The sequence below is a fragment of the Narcine bancroftii genome (genome assembly GCF_036971445.1).
Source record: "Narcine bancroftii isolate sNarBan1 chromosome 12 unlocalized genomic scaffold, sNarBan1.hap1 SUPER_12_unloc_2, whole genome shotgun sequence".
NCBI classification, from domain to species: Eukaryota; Metazoa; Chordata; class Chondrichthyes; order Torpediniformes; family Narcinidae; genus Narcine; species Narcine bancroftii.
Genome location: NW_027211808.1, coordinates 4,840,526 through 4,861,432, shown reverse-complemented (window position 1 = coordinate 4,861,432; position 20,907 = coordinate 4,840,526). Strand labels below are relative to the sequence as shown.

The 20,907-nt window shown below is 39.6% G+C and overlaps 1 protein-coding gene across 2 annotated transcripts in view; it reads right to left on the bottom strand.

The window, feature by feature from the left end:
• Nucleotides 1–20,907, bottom strand: part of LOC138750169 (protein AF-10-like) — a 140,067-nt gene that overhangs the window by 100,769 nt on the left and 18,391 nt on the right. For both annotated transcript variants that reach the window (XM_069912326.1, XM_069912325.1), the window contains exon 2: nucleotides 17,465–17,544. In XM_069912326.1, the coding sequence (XP_069768427.1) occupies nucleotides 17,465–17,544 (80 nt within the window). The remainder of the gene's footprint in view (nucleotides 1–17,464; nucleotides 17,545–20,907) is intronic.

Genomic DNA, 20,907 nt, shown 5'->3' with positions numbered 1-20,907 from the left:
GGGTATTGTGGCCAACAAGGATAGTTTGAGCCTTGATTGGAATCCTTTTTCATGGTTAGTTGGTACATTTGGGGGGTTGGGCCACAATATTCTCCGTTGGTTGCTCGCTTTATTGCTTTTTTTTTGTGATTATTGTAGTTTTAATTTCTCTTTTACGCTCTTTTTGTACTCTTATGCTTGTCAAGTCTCGTGTCTGACAGCCTGTGACCAAGGGGTGGAATGTAATGGAAGATTCTAACCTGTTTTTTTTAATTTGCTGCTCTTGGTTTTGCAAGTCTGAGAACCTGCTTGTGTTTTAGAATCAGCAGACATAAGCTAAATTCCACCAAGGGGCCAGAGATCCTCTATTCTGAAGAAAGGACATCTGTGTACCAAGAACATTTAATCTTCCTGCTTGTTTTGATCACAGACTGTCAGAGGCCTAGCCTTGATGGATAATAAACCATTGTATTCAAAGTGATAAGCTGAAAATTATGTTACTAGGTAGAAACCTAGTATGCTAGCTTGCTTGCTTATCTTTCTTGCTGTGCTGGGAATAGGTGCTTGGGTAAGCAGTTTTTGGGTAATATAAGCCATGGTCCCGCTGCTGAAGGGAGAGATTCTCCGAGAGGTGGCAACATCTCTCAGCACGAAGAAGAACTTCTAGAGTCCAGCCAACGTCCCGGTCAGGGGAGGTGGAGAAACTGCTACCAGCGCCCTGACAACCTACTGCAAGTGTGCTGTCGTTGCCTCACTTCGGCAGTTGGGATCAGTCCAAGTGATGATAAGTATAGTTGGGAAGGACTTGCATATTGTAGTGTGAAAACAGCTTTTGAATTTGCAATAAACATTTGTATAAACTGAACTGCTCTCGGTGTGTGCGTCTATTTTCTTTCGGTAGCTCAAACACAGTGACCAATCTAAAATTAACAAAGTGAGAAGTATAAGTTTACCCAAGACACAGAGGAACAAAATAAATTAATAAAACCATTTGAAATAGAAGAAATACAGGAGATATTAAAAAAACTACCGAACAATAAAACACAGGTGAGGATGGACTCCCAGTAGAATTCTATAAAACATTTAAAGACTTATTAATTCCTGCTCTCCTGGAAGTAATGAACCAGATTAAAAAAAACACAAAACATACCAGATTCATGCAAAACAGCAATAATTACAATAATACCAAAGACAGGAAAAGATCCACTAACACCAGCATCGTATAGTCCAATATCTCTACTTAACACAGATTATAAGATAATAGCTAAACTATTAGCAAACAGATTGGCCGACTGTGTACTAAAAATAGTTAAACTAGACCAAACTGGATTTATTAAAAAAAAGACAAACAACGGACAATATCTGTAAATTCATTAACTTAATCCATGCAGTACAAGGAAACAAAACTCCAACAGTGGCAGTTGCTTTAGATGCAGAGAAAGCCTTTGACAGAGTAGAATGGAATTATTTATTCAAAGTACTACAAAAATTCAACCTACCAGAGAAATATATTAATTGGATTAAAGCATTATATAAGGGACCATTGGCGAAGGTGACAGTAAATAGATATGTATCGAACCAATTTAAATTAAGTAGGTCAACTAGGCAGGGATGTCCACTATCTCCATAACTGTTCGCATTAGCTATAGAACCACTAGCTGAACTGATAAGAACAGAAAATAAAATACGAGGGATAAAAATAAAAGAGAAGGAATATAAAATCATTCTATTTGCAGATGACGTTATAATATACTTAACAGAACCAGAAATATCAATAAATGAATTACCTAAGAAATTGAAGGAATATGGAGAAGTATGGGAAATAAATGATTATCTTTTGAACAAATTAAGGACAAATATAATATGACTCACGATACAAGGTTTGCCTACCACCACTGAAAACCTACTTGAAGGACAAATTGGGAAACAATCTGAGGTTACCAGAAGGAAGCAATTGTGAATATGTGATTGCAGACACAAAGATAATTAAAAAATTTATAATAAACATGAACATCAAACTGCAAGGAAAGGAGAATGAGGAAACAAACTGTAAACCTAAACCAAAATGGGAACAAGATCTAAACATAAAGATAAAGAATGAAACATGGGAAAAGGTATGATCTGGAACTATGAGAAATACAATAAACATGAGGTTATGCATGATACAATATAATTGGTTACACAGGCTATACATCACACCCCAAAAGTTAAATAAATGGGACCCAACAGTATCAGACAGATGTTTTCGCTGTAAAAAGGAAACGGGAACAACAATACATGCAATTTGGACGTGAGGAAGTGAAAAAATTTTGGGAAGATCTAAACCAGATATTAAATAAAATCACAAAAAGCAATATACCAAAAAACCCAGACCTCTTCCTTCTAAGTAATATAAGAAATAAAGATTTTGGACTTCATTTGGATGAAGCACAAAAAAGATTTATTATGATAGCCCTAGCTGTAGCAAAAAAATGTATTATGTCAACCTGGAAATTAGAAGATAACTTGAGAATACAACAATGGTACATAGAGATAAATAAATGTATTCCATTAGAAAAAATAACATATAATTTAAGAAATAACATCACAATATTCGAACAAATATGGGAACCAATCATGAAATACAATAGAGAAATCCTACCATGGACCTCCACCACCTAAAATGACAGAAGGAGAAGACAACGAAATGAACTGACTCAGTATGTAAAAGTAAAAGACAAAAATTTCTTGTTTATTTTTATTAAGTGACGACATTGTTTAACGGGTTTAATGTATCTTATAAATTAAACTTTGAATAAATGGGAAGGGGGAGTGGGAGGGAGGGAAGGGAGGGGGAAAGGGAGAGAAAATGACACTGAATATATTCAAGAGAAAAATGTCTGTATTTATTTTGGTCAGTATAGTTTATAGTGTAAAAAATTTTTTAAAAATTTAAAAAAGTTTGGGACATACTCCACACCATCCTTCTCACCTTTGTCCAGAAACATGCACCAGTGTGAGCCCTGCTCCACACCAGCCTTTTCACATTTTTCCATAAACACTCACAAGTGTGGGCCATGCTCCTCAGCAGCCTATTCCCTTTATTCCAAAAATACCCACCAATTTGCACGACGCTCCACAACAGCCTTTTCACTTTATTCGAGAAATACTCACTAGTGTGAATCACGCTGCACACCACCAGCCTTTTCCCTTTTTTCAAGGAACACTCACCAGTTTGGGCCAAGATCCACATCAGCCTTTTCCCTTTTTTCAGAAATACCCACCAGTGTGGTCGACGCTCCACAACAGCCTTTTCCATTTTATCCAGAAACTCCCACCAGTGTGGGCATTGCTCCACATCAGCCTTCTCCGTTTATTCTAGAAACATCCACCAGTGTGGGTCACTTCCACTCTATCCTTCTCCCTTTATTCCAGAAACACCCATCAATGTGGGCTACACTCCATGACATACTTCTCACTTTTTTCCAGAAATGCCCTAAAGTTTGAAACAGGCTCCACACCAGTTTTTTCCTTTTTTCCAGAAACACCCACCAGTGTGGGACACACTCCACACCAGCCTTTTCCCTTTGTTCCAGAAATACCCACTATTTTGGGCCATGCTCCACAAAAGCCTTTTCCCTTTAATCCTGAAAGACCCACCAATGTGGACCATGTTCCACACCAGCCTTCTCCTTTATTTCAGAATCACACACTAGTGTCGGCCTCGCACCACAACAGCCTTTTTACTTTATTCCAGAGATACTCTCAAGTTTGGGCCACACTCTACACCAATCTTTTCACTTTTTTCCAGAAACACCAAACAGTTTCAGCCATGCTAAACACAAGCCTTTTCCCCTTTTTTGAGAAATACCCACCAGTTTCGGCCACGCTGCACACCAGCCTTTTCCCTTTTGTCCCAAATCACCCATCGGTGTGGGGGACACTCCATACCATCCTTCTCCCTTTAATCCAGAAATATACACCACTATGGGCCATTCTCCACACAAGCCTTTTCCCTTTGTCCGAAAATACCCACTAATTTGGGCCACGCTTCCCACCAGCCTTTTCACTTTATCCAGAAACACTAAAAGGTTTGGGCCACGCTAAACACCCACCTTTTCCCTCTAATTCCAGAAACACCCACTTCCATGGGCCATGCTCCCCACCAACATTTTCCATTTTATCCAGAAACACCCACCAGTGTGGGCCACAATCCACACCAGCCTTTTCACTTTTTTACAGAAACACCTACCAGTTTGGTCAATCCTCCACACCAGTCTTTTCCCCTTATTCCAGAAATACCCACTAGTGTGGGCTATGCTACACACCAGCTTTCTCCTTTTATTCCAGAAACACCCACTGGTGTGGGTCCACACCACTCTTTTCCATTTTTTCCAGAAACACTCACCAGTGAGAACTACGTTCCACACCAGCCCTTTCGCCTTTTTCAAGAAATACCCACCAGTTTGGGCCATGCTATACACCAGCTTTCTCTCTTTATTCCAGAAACACCCACCAGGGTGGGCCACGCTCCACACCAGCATTTCCCATTTATTCTAGAAACACCCACCAGTGTGGGCCATGCTCCACACCATCCTTTTCCTTTTTTACCAGAAACTCACACCAGTATGGGCCATGCTCCACACCAGCATTTCCTCTTTTATCCAAAAACACCCACCAGTTTTGGCTCAATCCACAACAGTTTTTTGCCTTTTTTACAGATACTCACCTGTGTGAGCAATCGTGCACATTTGCCTTCTCCCTTTATTCTATAAATACCCACCAATCAGGGCCACGCTTCACAACATAATTTTCCCTTTACTCCAGAATTACCCACCACTGTTGGCCACGCTCCACACCAGCCTTTTCCCTTTTTTCCCAGAAACACCCACCTCCGAGGGCTATGTTCCACACCTGCATTTTCCATTTTATCCAGAAACACCCACCAGTGAGGGCTCCACTCCACACCAGCCATTTCCCCTTTTTCTAGAAATACCCACCAGTGTGGGCCATGCTACACACCAGCCTTTTCCGTTTATTCCAGAAACACCCTCAAGTTTGTGCCATGCTCCACGAGGGCCTTCTCCCTTTTTTCCAGAAACACCCACCAGTGTGGGCACGCTCCAGAAAAGCATTTTCCTTTTATTGCACAAACATCCACCAGTGTGGGCGACGCTCCACAACAGCTTTTTCCCTTAATTCCAGAAATACCAACCAGTTTGGGCCACGTTCCACACCAATCTCTTCCCTTTTGTCCAAAAACTCCCACCGATATAGGCCACGCTCCACAACATCCTTTTCCCCTTATTTTAGAAATACCCCCCAGTGTGGGCCACGCTCCACGCCATCTTTCTCACATTTATTCAGACCCAACCTTAATTTTGGGACATGCTCCACACCAGCCTTTTCCCTTTTATCCAAAAATACCCATCGATGTGGGACACGCTCCACATCAGCCTTTTCCCTTTTATCCAAAAATACCCATCGATGTGGGCCTTGCTCCACACTAGCCTTCTCCCTTTATTCCAGAATCACGCACTAGTGTCGGCCATGCTCCACAACAGCCTTTTCCCTTTAATCCAAAAACACCCATCGATGTGGGACACGCTCCACAACAGCCTTTTTCGTTTTAACCAGAAACATCCACCAATGTGGGCCTTCCTCCACACTAGCCTTCTCCCTTTATTCCAGAATCACGCACTAGTGTCAGCCATGCTCCACAACAGCCTTTTCCCTTTAATCCAAAAACACCCATCGATGTGGGACACGCTCCACAACAACCTTTTCCGTTTTAACCAGAAACATCCACCAGTGTGGGCCTTCCTCCACTCTAGCCTTCTCCCTTTATTCCGGAATCACACACTAGTGTCGGCTACGCTCCACAACAGCTATTTTCCTTTATATCAGAAGTACCCACCAGTGTGAGCCACGCTCCATGCTATCCTTCTCATTTTATTCCAGAAAGACCCACTACACTCCAAAAAGTCCTTTTCCCCCTTATTTGGGAAATACCCACCACTGTGGGTCATGCTACACAACAGCCTTTTCCCCTTTTTCAAGAAATACCCACGTGCGGGTCATGCTACACAACAGCCTTTTCTATTTATTCCAGAAACTCCCACCAGTGTGGGCCATGCTCCACACCAGCCTTTACCCTTTTATCCAGAAACACCCACCCGTTTGGGCCACGCTCCACACCACTCTGTACTCTTTTATCCAGAAACACCCACCAGTGTGGACCATGCTCCACGCTATCCTTCTCACTTTTTTCAAGAAATAACCTCAAGTTTGGGCCATACTCCACACCATCCTTCTCTCTTTATCCAGAAACACCCACCATTGTGGACCACATTCCACAGCAGCCATTTTCCTTTAATCCAGAAACACTCATTAGTTTGGGCCATGCTCCACACTAGCTATCACCCTTTATTCCACAAACACCCACCAGTGTGGGCAATGCTCCACACCCAGACTTTTGTAAATAAAAAGTAATTTTTCTCTTATATATTTAATAAACAGATCTTTTAATAACATGTCATAATAAATTACCAATGATAAGTATTTCCTACCATCTTGGTACCTAAACAAGAGGCCAACAATGGATGGTCAGACAATGTTCTACTCTGCTTGTATAAATCTATCCTGCAATTGAGCTGAAACTAAAAATAAATCAATTGTAGAAAATGAATTATGCTATGCAGAATAAAAAATAATAATCATTTTCAGTAGGATTCAATTTTTTCCATATTTCTACCAAATTTAAATCCTTCATTACCTCAATAATTATCTTTGCAAGAAGTCACATGATGAAGTAATGGCCGGTCAGGAAAACCAGCCCTCTCCAGGAAAATAGATTAAAAAGTCAGGAAAAAGCAAAGCATAACAGAAATAAATTACAAGAAATAGAAGATAAAGATACAGAGAAGAGAAAGAAGATGGCTTCCAAGAAGGTGAAAATAAGAAAAGTTGGAAAAAAAAAGTAAAAAAGTCACTGGAGGAGAAGGAAGAAGGCCTTACCTGCAGGAAGGAACAGGATATTGTGGTGACGAGGAGTGCCCAACCCTCGAGGTCAGTACCTAACCTACAGAGTCACGACCCACTACAAAAATGGCTCTTGGAACCTATCAAAAGTGCGCAGTGTGCAATCAGAGGAGAAAGAGGACACTGGTGGGAGGGGGCTCAGCAGAGATGCGGGCTGTCACAGACCGAGCAGCTGAGAGACACCCGACACCAGGGCTCTCAGCTGGAGGATAAGGAAGATAGCAAAAGAGAGAGCGATGAAACAGACGTGGAAGACAGTCGGAGGGAATATCGACAAAAAGACCAACATCAGGAAGCAAAACAGATGAGCAGCCCAGGAGGGGAGAACTATCAACAAGAGGCCCAGCAAAAAGAGGCCTGACAAAGAAATACAAGTAGTTCATCAGGAAAAACAGAAAAGACATAGTCACAAAGAGGAAAAGAAGAAGACAAAAACACAGTTGCAGACACAGAAGAAGAGGAAGAAGAAGACCAAGATCTTCACAGAGAAATAGAAGGTAAAATTGATGGACAAAGAGAAATAAAAGATGAACAGAATATAGATAAAGTATTTTTTGAAGAATAAATGAGATCACTAAAAGAATGGTTATCATTATAGTTTAACGCAATTAAAAGAAAAATGAAAAGAAGATAAAATGAAAAGGTTAGAACTGGTAACGATAGAAATAGAGAAAAGAGAAGATAATGTGAAAGAGTGGAAAATGGATGTAGAAATGGAAGTAAATTACTTAAGAGAAAAATTGGAAGAAAGTGACAAAAAAATTAAAGAGACATGAGTTATCTCAGAAAACTGATAAGTTGGAAAATTATAGTAGGCGAAACAACATAAAAATAATGGGCCTGAAGGATGGTGAAGAAGGCACAGACATGAAGGAATTTATAAAAGGATGAATCCCAAAGGTCCTGGGAATAACAGAAATGCAGGAAGTAATGGAAATAGAAAGGGCACTCACAGCATTAGTTCTGAAACCACAGGCACATCAAAAACCAAGATCCATCTTAGTAAAATTTTTGAGATATACGACAAGAGAAAATATACTGGAACGGGCAAGGAATAAAATTAGAGAAGATAATAAACCATTGGAATACAAGGGTCAAAAAATATTTTTTTACCCAGACATGTTTTGAACTCTTAAAGAGGAGGAAGGAGTATAATACAGCGAAATCGATTTTATGTAAAAAAGGTTAGAAATTCATATTAAGACATCCAGCCGTGCTTAAAATATTTATACCTGAGGAGCAAAACAGAATGTTCTTGGAACAAGAGAAAGTGCAAGAATTTGCAGAACATTTTCATGACAGAAGAGATGAAGAGATGAAACAAGAATGAAAATTGGCGATAAAGTATATATAAAGATGTAAAAACAATGAATATGTAAAGAACTAAAGAAACTTCTGTTAAGTATACTATGATATCATCTGCAAATAAGCTGATTTTATATTCCTTCTCTTTTATTTTTATCCCTTTTATTTTATTTTCTATTCTTATCAGTTCTGCTAATGGTTATATAGCTAAAGCGAACAGTGAGGGAGATAGTGGACATTCCTGCCTAGTTGACCTGCTTAATTTAAATTGGTTCAATATATATCCATTTACTGTCACCTTCACCAATGGTCCCTTATATAATGCTTTCATCCAATTAATATATTTCTCTGGTAGGTTGAACCTCTGTAATACTTTGAATAAACAATTCCATTCAACCCTGTCAAAGGCTTTCTCTGCATCTAAAGCAACCGCCACTGTTGGCTTCATTTCCTTGTACTGCATAGATTAAGTTAATGAACTTACTGATATTGTCCGCTTTTCGTCTTTTCTTAATAAATCCAGTTTGAGCTAGTTTTACTCTTTTTGGTACACAGTCGGCCAATCTCTTTGCTAATAATTTTGCTATTCTTATAATCTGAGTTAAGTAGAGATATTGGTCTATACGATGCTGGTGATATGTGGATCTTTCCCCGTCTTTATTATTATGGTAGTTATTGCTGTTTTACATGAATCTGGCATGTTTTGTGTTTCTTCAATCTGGTTCATTACTTCCAGGAGAGGAGGAATTAATAAGACATTAAATATTTCATAGATTTCTATTGGGAGTCTGTCCTCTCCAGGTGTTTTATTGTTCGGTAGCTTTTTTAATATCTCCTGTATTTCCTCTATTTCAAATGGTTTTATCAATTTGTTTTGCTCCTCTTCTTGAAATTTTGATAGTTCAATTTTAGCCAAAAACTCATCTATTTTTTCTTCTTTCCCTTCGTTCTCAGTTCGGAATAATTGCTCATAGAAATCCTTGAAATTTTCATTGATCTCAGTTGGGTTATAAGTTTGTCCTTTTTCCTTGATGCCAATACCGTTCTTTTAGCTTGTTCTGTTTTAAGCAGCCAAGCTAGTATTTTGTGCGTTTTTTCTCCTAACTCATAATACTTCTGCTTTATCTTCATTATTTTCTTCTCCACCTTATATGTTTGTAGTGTTTCACTTTTATTTTTTTGCCTGCCAATTCTCTTCTTTTTGTTGTATCTTCCCTTGTTGCTAGTTCTTTTTCTGTACTTACTATTTCCCTTTCCAGCTGTTCTATTTCCCGATTGTAGTCCTTCTTCATCTTAGTTACATAACTTATTATCTGCCCTCTGATGAAGGCTTTCATTGCATCCATAATATAAATTTATCCTTCACTGATTCCGTATTTATTTCAAAGTACATTTTAATTTGGCGCTCAATAAATTCTCTAAAGTCCTGTCTTTTAAATAGCATGGAGTTTAATCTCCATCTATACGTTCTTGGTGGGATGTCATCCAGCTCTGTTGCTAATAACAGGGGTGAGTGATCCAATAACAATCTAGATTTATATTCCATTTTCCTAACTCTCCCTTGGATATGGGCTGACAACAGGAACAGTTCAATCCTTGAGTATGTTTTATGTCTACTCGAATAATATGAGTATTCCTTCTCCTTTGGGTGTTGTCTCCTCCATATATCCAAAAGTTACATTTCCTGCATTTAATTTACCATCAATTTGGCTACTTTGTTCTTTCTGCTAGTCTTTTGACCAGTTTCATCCATCTATGAATCCAAGTTAAGGTTAAAGTCCCCTTCTATCAATATATTTCCCTGTGTATCTATAATCTTCAAAAAAATCTTGCATAAATTTTTGATCCTCTTCATTAGGTGCATATATATTGACCAAATTCCAGAGGTCTGAATATATCTGACATTTTATCATTATTTCCTCCTCTATTTTGATTGGTTCATTTTTATTGATTAATATAGCTACACCTCTTGCTTTTGAGTTATATGATGCTGCCGTTACGTGCCCTACCCAGTCTCTCCTTAATTTCTTGTGTTCCACTTCAGTTAGATGCTTTTCCTGCACGAATGCTATATCTATTTTTTTCTTTTTTCAGTAAATTTAATAGCCTCTTCCTTTTGATTTGGTTATGTATTCTGTTAATATTTATAGTCATATAGTTCAACATTGCCATTTCATACTTTGTTTACATCTCATTTCCGCTTCCTCACCACCACCTTTCCCCTTTTCCCATTTCCATTTCTCAGTTTTCTTTTTTTGAACACACTGTATGACTACATTTTTAAAACATAAAATACATGAACAACTCCCACATCTAAAATTCCCTTAACCCCAAATGTTCCCCCCCCCCCACTGAATTGCCCCATGTCCCTTGCTGGGCAACCACAACTCCCCTCTCCATTTGCATTGCGAACCCGCTCACAAGCGTCAACTGATTCGCAGTGACTGTTAATCTCTCCGACCCAACACCCTCCAGAAGACTTTTATCTTCACTTACAATAAAGCTCACTGTCTTCCCCCCCCTTACTTCCTTTCTTCTCTTTTCTTTCCCTTCTTTAGTTCTTACTTATACATTATTGTTACATCTTTATCTGTAGTTTGTCGTCATTCTTTGTTCTTGTTACATCTCTTCATCTTTCCTTCTGTCCTGCAGGCGTTCTGCAAATTCTCGTGCTATCTCCGGGTCTGAGAACATTTTGTTTTGCTCCCCCGGATAAATATTTTAAGCACAGCTGGATATCTTAACATAAATTTATAGCCTTTTTTCCATAGGATCGATTTTGCTGTGTTAAACTCCTTCCTCTTCTTTGGGAGTTCAAAACTTATGTCTGGGTAAAAAAATATTTTTGACCCTTGTATTCTAATGGTTTTTTTATCTTCTCTAATTTTATTCCTTGCCCTCTCCAGTATATTTTCTCTTGTCTTGTATCTCAGAAATTTTACTAAAATGAATCTTGGTTTTTGTGGCGTCTGTGGTTTCGGGGCTAGTGTTTTGTGTGTCCTTTGTCCTTTCTATTTCCATTCCTTCCTGTATTTCTGGCATTCCCAGCACCTTTGGGATCCATTCTTTTATGTTCTTTCATATTTGTGCCTTCTTCATCTTCCTTAAGGCCCACTATCTTTATATTGTTTCGCCTATTATAGTTTTCCATTATATCCATCTTCTGAGCTAATAACTCTTGTGACTCTTTAACTTTTTTGTCTTTGTCTTCCAATTTTCTTCTTAAGTCATTCATTTCCATTTCTATAGCCGTTTCTCGTTCTTCCACATTTTCTAATCTTTTCCCTATATCTGTTATGACCAGCTCTATTCTACTCACTTTTTCTTCTCTACTTTTCATTTCACTAAATTCTAATGTCAACCATTATTTTAATGCTCTCATTTGTTCTTGAAATTTTTTTAAAATCTATATACTGTCCATCTATTTTACCTTCTATTCCTCTGTGTAGAGCTTGGTCGTCTTCTTCTTCTTCTTTCTCTTCTTCTATGTCTGCACCTATGTTTGTGTCTTCTACTTCTCTTCCTTGTATCTATGTCTCTTCTGACTTTCTTGTTGAGCTATTTGCCTCACTTTTCTGGGCTTCTTTTTGCTGTTGGTCTTCTTCTTTTGGGCTAGTTATCTGTTGGGCCTCCTGTTGCTGTTCTTCTTTCCTATCACTCCCTTTCCTGTTGCTTTCCTCTTCTTTCAGCTGAGAGCCCTGATGTCAAGCATCCCTCAGCTGGTTGCGCTGTATTAGTTCACTCCTCAGCTGGGCCCCCGTCCCGTTGGTGTTTTCTTTTTCCTAGTGTGCGCATTGCGCACTTTTGTTTGGCACAGAGAGCCATTTTTGCAATCCAGCAGTCGGGAGGTCGCGACTCTGTAGGGTCATCATCAACATTGGGGAGCGGGCTCTTTTCTCCACGATGGTGCCCTGTTTCTTCATGCACGTAAGGCCTTCTTTCTCTTCCGGTGTCTTTTCTTCTTTTTTTACCATTGTTTTTACTTTTTCCTTCTTAGGTGCCATTTTCTTTTTTTCTCCACAACTTTATCTTTTATTTGTTGTGTTTTGTGTTTCTTGAACTTTGTGTTTTCTTCACTTTATTTCTTCTTTTCTGGAGAGGGCTGGCATTTTCCTACCGGCTACTACTCCATCACTGCCACAGGAAGTAGTTGAGGCCAGTTCCCTGTCAATATTTAAGTGTAGGTTAGATTTGGCCCTTGTCGCCAAGGGGATTAGGGGGTTTGGGGAGAAAGCAGAAACTGGGTACTGATCAGCAATGATCAGCTTGAAGGGCCAAATGTCCTACTCCTACACCTATTTTCAATGTTTCTACATCTTCTCACTCATCTCCTCTCTGCACATCTTCTCTCTCATCTCTCTCCTCACCTTCTCTCTCATCCCTTACTCCCTCTCCTCACCTCTTCATTCGATTCTCCTTAACTCTCTCTCCTGTTACCTCATGTTTTTCTCTCTCTCTCCCACCACACTCACTCCTGACTCTCTCCCCCTGCTTCTCACACGTCACTCTCTCTCCGCACCTTTTTCCCGTCCCTCTCTCCCCCAATTTATCCCTCTCCCACTCTCTCCCCACATTTTCTCTAATCTCTCTCTCTCTCTCTCGACACCTGTTCCAACATTCTCTCTCCCTACTGACTCTCTTTCCAATTTCTCTCCCATCTCTCTCTCCACCTTTTCTCCTGTTTCTCTTCTCTCTGTCTACCAACCTTCTCACCCATCTCTCTCCCCCACCTTATCTCCATCCCATTCTCTCTCACCCCTTTTTCTCACGCAAATCTCTCTCTCTGCACCTTCTCACCCCACTCTCTCTCTCCACCTTCTCTCATCTCTCTCTCTTCTCCCAGCTCTCTCTCTCTCTCTCCACCTTCTCTCACATTTCTCACTCACTATACCCACCTTCTCACCTGTCTCTTTGTCTCCCCACTTCATTTCCAACTCTCTCTCTCCCCACCTTCTCTCCCATCTCTCTCTATCTCCTCACTTTCTCTCATCTCTCTCACTCTATATCTTCTCTCACATCTCTCTCTCCCCACCTTCTCACCCATCCCACTCTTTATCCAACTTCTCTCTTGTTCCACTCTCTCCCACCTTCTCACCTGTCCCACTCTATACCCGCCTCTCTCCCATCCCTCACTCTCCCCACTTTCTCTCCCACCTCTCCCCACTTCTCTCCATTCTTTCTCTCCCTTTCTCTCTCTCTACCACCCCACTTTCTCTCCCACCTCTCTCTCCACCAATATCTCTCTACATCTCTCTCTCCCCACCTTCTCTCCAACTCTCCCTCTTCCTTCTCTCTGCTCTCACTCTATCTTGTCTCCTGTCTCCCTCATCACCTTCTCTCCTGTCTCTCTCTCTCCACCTTTTCTCCCATCTCTCTCTCTCCATCTTCTTTCCCATCTCACTCTCCACCTTCTCTCCCGACTCCCAACCTTCTCTCCCCTCTCTCACCATCTTCCCTTCCAACTCTCTCTCTCTCTGCCTTTTCTCCCAACTCTTTTTCTCCCATCTCACCCTCTCTTTCCCCTTCTTTCTCATCTTTCTCTCTTCCGTCACTCTCTACCCTCTCTCACTCTCCTGTCACATCACGTTTCTCTCTTTCTCCCCCTCCTTTTCTCCCATCTCCCCTCCCCACCATCTCTTGTCCTTCACTCTCCATATTCTCTCCTGTCCTTCTCTCCCCCCCACCTTTTCTCCTGTCCCTCTCTCCCCTACTATCTCCCGTCTCCTACTGTCTCCTCACATTCTCTGCCATCTCTCTCTCAACATCTTCTGTTGCGACATTCTTTCTCCACCTTCTCTCCCATACCTCTCTCTCTCCCTTCTATCCAATCCCTCTATCTCACTCCACCTTCCATCACCTCTCCCTTTTTTCTCTCTCTCCACCTGCTCTCCCATCCCTCTCTCTCCACATTCTCTCCAATCCATCTCTCTCCACCTGCTCTCCCAACCCTATCTCTCTCCATCTTCCATCCACCTCTCTCCACCTTCTCTTCCATCTCTCTCTCCACCTTCTCTTCCATATGTCTCTCTCTCTCTCTCTCTCTCTCTGTCCACCTTCTCTTCCATCTCTCTCTTTGTAGTTACCTGATGTTGCCAATTTCACATATAGGGATCATCTAATGGCAGCTTCAGGTAAATGAACTAAAACATATTATGGTTACAAGTGGGTCAATAATGCCAATCAGTTATCACAACAAAGCTCTGCTACAAGGATATAAAATAACCAGTGTACTGTCAGCATTCCTAGTCATTTTTTAAAGTTAAACCAAGCATGGTTTAATATTTCAATGCTTGACACATGGACGAGCAAGGATTTAATATCTGAGGGGAGAGGAGAAACTGCCCAATTGCACAGGATCCAATCTTGATACAAAGAGATTGGGAGAGCTGGGGCTGTTCTCCTTTGAGTAGTAAAGGAGAAGTGAAAGATTTAATGGGAACTTCAGTGTCACCAAAGGCTGTATTTGACCATTAACCAGGGTAAAAGATTTAAGAAAATTAGCAGGAAGAGCACAATTAATTTTAGGAGTGGTTATGGACAAATAAAAAGATAGAAGCAGATTTTAAAACATCTTATTGATACAAAACAGGAGAGATGAAGATATAAATAATAAGCATTAGTGTACGGGCTATTGTGTTATCATTGAAAACACTTTTATGTTGCAGGAAACCTGAAAGTGCCTGAAAACTGTGCCAATGCAGTTACAAAAGTGGGGGGAGGTGGATTAATCATGCTTTACTCTAGGTATCAGTGCTATGCAATTGTTCAGCAACAGGAGGTGTAAGGCCCTCCTTCTGTCCGATACCCTTCAAGTCACCCTTGGTCAAGGTGTGGTAACCTGTTTAGCCTCCCAGTCAGGGTCACGTGAAGCCATGCATTGCAGATAGTGGATGATTTTACAAGCAGATTCTATAAATTGGAATTTAAGGTTGCAAAACTAAAAATGCTGGACAGACGAATCTGCTGTTCAATGGCCAAGGTTACCCATCCAGTACGGACACTGCAACTGAAGAAGGAAATGGGAAACCACTTCAATATTTTTCCCCTTGTATAATCATGAACTCAACATCAACTACAATCTCAGCTCAAAGATAGAGCCTTCAACAAAGGAGTACAGGGGAGGCAACAACTACAATTCAGAGGGTCAGATGGAGAGATGATCACCAATCTTGATGCGGAGAGATTGGGAGAGCTGGGGCTGTTCTAGGTGATGTGCAATGTGTTTCTCTTCCAAAACTCAGTTCTTTCGAATTATATGGAACCAAATTTGGAAGAGGGGAGACACTGGATGGCTGCTCCTGTACATATTGAACACTCCAATTGCCAATGAATTTTCAGGCAATTGTGCAGATGTCTGAACAATCAACAAATATATGATGGACTGATAGCCTCGTCTTGTTAAGTATTTTCTTCAGTAATCACTGAGAACTGAATAGAAATAACGTTTTACCCTCCTCAGCCTGGAAAAGCTTGAAGTCAACTCTGCCTCAATGGAAGCTGAGGAGAGTGGATTCAACAGAGAAAAGATTTAATATAACAATGTAGATAAGTGTTAAGAACAGTCATAATTTACTGACTAAGCTAGCTATCAAAGTAGTAACAAGAATTAAGTGCAGCAAGAGACCTCTAGCCCTTCAAGACTGCTGCACCATTCTTTAACTCTACCAACTGATTTTCTACCTCAACTCAAAGGTTCAAAAGTTCCTTTTATTGTAATATAATACATTATGCGTTGCAACTTTTGTCTGCCTTATGACAGACAAAGAGTTGGCATGAGCGTTACCCGATGCACAAAAGGAGAAAGAGAATTAAGGGAGAGACTCTTTGGATAAAATAGGTTAAACCGGGCAGTTTAGCGGGACCATAGCGGGCAATCTGGCACGGTGAAAGGTCCTGTAACTGGGCAGGGCAGGTAAAAATCAACCTGCCTCTGACTCTTGGTGGTGACTTGTGTCAAAGCCTGGCTGAGTTCATTCGGATTTGACTTGGTACCTGGTAGACTGCAGTGTGAACGGGAAACAGACTGTATCAGGTATCACCATTGGCCCCCGCCCCCCCCACCCCAGATTCAAGATATCCACATGAACCAAGTAATTCACAGTCCAATGTGAACAGCTTATGAGGTACTGCAACATGGGTAATTTACCCAAATTTCTGGAGGGCTGGCAGTGTGAAAGGGGCTAAGTGTGCGTGGATTCTTCTATCTGCTTTGATCCATGATTATAAACTCTCCAAGTAGAGAGCCCACAGAGTTCTCAGTTTGAAAAGATTTACCCTTTATTCTGAGTCTGTCTGAATTTAAACTCAGTTCAACCAGGAAAACAAAAGTTTTGTATGTTTCACTGAGATCATTGTATCCAGGATAAAATTCCAAATTTGTTAGTGACTTGGCAACATATTCTTGCTGTTAGAACTATCACAAGCACAGTACTGCAACACAAGCTCAAAGGCTTCATCCTTTGAAAGTCAATGTGGTTAAACCCAACTGTAATGGAGGATTTAGACCAGCTTATGCAAGAAGGGATGCAGTTGCATCAGAAGACATAATCTAAATTCCACCATGGGGCCCAAGGATGCAGTTGAATAAGGAAGACATAATCTAATTTATGCTATGAGGCCCAGGGATGCATATGACACATCTAAATTCCAACATGAGGCCCAGAGATGCAGTTGTCTTTTGTTGGTCGCAGACTGTCAGGAGCCCTTGAAGATAATTAAATCATTTATTCAAAGAGATAAGCTATGAGTAAACAATTTTTTGGGTAATATAAGCCATGGTCCCGCTGCTGAAGTGGAGACTCTCTGAGGGGTGGAAATGTCTCAGCAAGAAGAAGAACTTCTAGAGCCCAGCTAACGTCCCGGTCGGGGGAGGTGGAGAACCTGCTACCTGCGGCCCTACTACAAATGTGTGGTCATTGCCTCGCTTCGGCAGTTGGGACCAGTCCAGGCGTTGATAGGTATAATTGGGAAGGGCTTGCATATTGTAGTTTGAAATTAGCTTTTGAATTTGCAATAAACGTTTGTATAAACTGAACTGCTCTTGGTGTGGGTGTCTATTTTCTTTCGGTAGCTCAAACACTGTGACCAAACTAAAACAAAGTGAGAGGTATAAGTTTACCCAGGACACCAACAAATGTGAAGAAACCTGACAAATACTCACCACCCTGGCAGCTCGCTCTTGAGATTCACACTTTCTGCAGAACCATGGCCCAGTTGGGACCTGAACGATTCCATAACAGGCTGTAGATTAAAAGAGTGAAAGAAAACTATGGACACAAAGAAATATAAATAAGACTTTGACAAATCATGAAGTCATTGCGTTTCACCACTCTACTTTCTCCCACTCTCAGCATAAATGTGAATTGTCGTTCAGCAGTAAACACTTCCAATTCTAAGACAGGAATCTGGGGTTTAAGCTCCATTGTGGAGATTTGTAGATAAAAATCTAGCTTGATGCTCCTGTACACCGTACAAACTTTTGGCACTGTTGCTGAGATCATATTTTATAACAGTGGTTTTCAAACTTTTTCTTTCCACTCACGTGCCACTTTAAGTAGTCCCTATGCCATTAGTGCTCTGAGATTAGTAAGGGATTGCTTAAAGTGGTATGTGAGTGGAAAGAAAAAGTTTGAAAACCAGTTTTAATTGTACCTAATTTTTAATTTTTTTTATTTTTCACACTATGAATCACATTAACCAAAATACACACAAACATTTCCCTCTTGAATATACAGTGTTGTTTTCTCCCCTTTTTTCCCCCCTCCGTTCCCTCCCTCTTTCTCACCCCCCTCCCTACCCACTAAACATTCAACATATACAATACAATAGACCGATTAAACAATGTCATCACTCAATGAAAATAAACAAGAAAATTGTGTCATCTATTTTTACACATTGGGTCAGTTCATTTCGTCTTCTTCTCATTCTATCACTTTAGGGGGTGGAAGTCCACGGTAGGCCATCTCTGTTGTGTTCTATTATGTTATATGCTTCCCAAATATGTTCGAATATTGTCACTTTATTTTTTTAATTATATGGTTTTTTTCCAATGGAATACACTTATTCATTTCTATGTACCATTGCTGTACACTCAGGCTCTCATCTGATTTCCAGGTTGACATTATACATTTTTTTGCTAAAGCTAAGGCTATCATAATAATTTTTTTTTGTGCTTCATCCAATTTGAGGCCTATTTCGTTACTTATTATATTACTTAGAAGAAATATCGTTGAATTTTTTCATATGTTGCTTTTTGTGATTTTATTTAATACCTGACTTAGATCTTCCCAAAAATTTTCCACTTTCTCACATGCCCAAATAGAATGTTCTGTTGTTCCCATTTCCTTCTTACATCGAAAACATCTATCTGATACTGTTGGGTCCCATTTATTTAACTTTTGGGGCATGAAATATAGCCTGTGTATCAATTATATTGTATCATGCGTAACCCCATGTTTATTGTATTTCTCCTAGCACCGGAGCATAGCTTTTCCCATTTTTATTTTTTATCTTTATGTTTAGATCTTGTTCCCACTTTTGTTTGGGTTTACAGCTTATTTCATCGTACTCTTTCTCTTGCAACTTGATGTACATGTTTGTTATAAATCTTTTAATTTATCATTATGTCTGTAATCACATATTTAAAATTGCTTCCTTCTGGTAACCTCAACCTGCTTCCCAATTTGTCCTTTAAGTATGTTTTCAGTTGGTGGTATGCAAACATTGTACCGTGTGTTATACCATATTTGTTCTTCATTTGTTCAAAAGATAATGAATTATTTCCCAAAAAATAATTTTCTATTCTTTCGATCCCTTTTGTTTCCATTCTCTAAAGGAAAGGATATCTATTGTGAAAGGGATCAGTTGATTTTGCATCATTATTAATTTTGATAGTTGGTAATTTGTTTTTTTCCTTTCTATTTGAGTCTTCTTTCAAATGTTGAGCAGATGGTGCAGAACTGGTGAACTTCTATGTTGCACCAGTTCTTCATCCCACTTATAAAGTATATGTTCTAGTACCTTCTCCCCTATTTTATCTAGCTCTAACCTGGTCCAATCTGGTTTTTCCCTTGTTTGATAAAAATCTGACAGATATCTTAATTGTGCTGCTCTATAATAATGCTTAAAGACTGGTAGCTGTAAGCCCCTTTGCTTGTACCATTCTGTTAATTTCTCTAGCGCTATCCTCCGTTTTCCCCCCCTTTCCATAACAATTTCCTTATTATTTTCTTTAGCTCATTGAATAATTTTGATGTTAAGGGAATTGGTAACGATTAAATAGATATTGTATCCTTGGGAAGATATTCATTTTAATGTAATGTACCCTTCCTATCAGTGTAGTGGTAAATTTTTCCAGTGTTCTAAGTCATCTTGTAATTTTTTCATTAATGGCTGATAATTTAATTTGTATAGATGGCCTAGATTATTAGCTAGTTGTATACCTAGGTATCGGATTGCTTGTGTTTGCCATTTAAATGGTGATTCTTTCTTAAACTTTGTGAAATCCACATTGTTCATTGGCATCGCTTCGCTTTTATTTGCGTTGATCTTGAACCCCAATATTTCTCCATATTCCTTCAATTTGTTATGTATTTCTTTTAGTGATAATTCTGGTTGTTAAGTATACTATGATGTCATGTGCAAATAAACTGATTTTATATTCCTTCTCTTTAATTTTTATCCCTTTTATTTTATTTTGTTTTTATCAGTTCTGCCAATGCTAAAGCAAACAGTGAGGGAGATAGTGGACATCTCTGCCCAGCTAACCTGCTTAATTTAAATTGTTTTGATATATATCCATTTACTGTCACCTTCACCAATGGTCCCTTATATAATGCTTTCATCCGATTAATATATTTCTCAGGTAGGTTGAACCTCTGTAGTACTTTGAATAAATAATTCCATTCAACCCTATCAAAGGCTTTCTCTGCGTCTAAAGCAACCGCCACTGTTGGCGTCATTTCCTTGTACTGCATAGATTAAGTTAATGAACTTACTGATATTGTCCGTTGTTCATCTTTTCTTAATAAATCCAGTTTGAGCTAGTTTTACTCTTTTTGGTACACAGTCGGCCAATCTGTTTGCTAATAGTTTTGCTATTATCTTATAATCTCAGTTAAGTAGAGATATTGGTCTATATGTTGCTGGTGTTATGTGGATCTTTCCCTGTCTTTGGTATTACTGTAATTATTGATGTTTTACATGAATCTGGCATGTTCTGTGTTTCTTCAATCTGGTTCATTACTTCCAAGAGAGGAGGAATTAATAAGTCTTTAAATATTTTATAGAATTCTATTGGGAGTCCGTCCTCTCCAGGCATTTTATTGTTCGGTAGCTTTTTTAATATATCCTGTATTTCCTCTATTTCAAATAACCATATAACCATATACAGAGCAGAAACAGGCCATGTCAGCTTTTCGAGTCCGCACCAGTTCACTAGAACAAATCCACTAGCTCAATCCTCCCACTCTCCGCCAATATTCCTCCAACCCCCTCACCTCCATGCACACATCCAACCTTCTCTTAAATGACAGAAGGGAATGGTTTTATCAATTTGTTTTGCTCCTCTTCTTGCAACTTTGGTAGTTCAATTTTAGCTAGAAA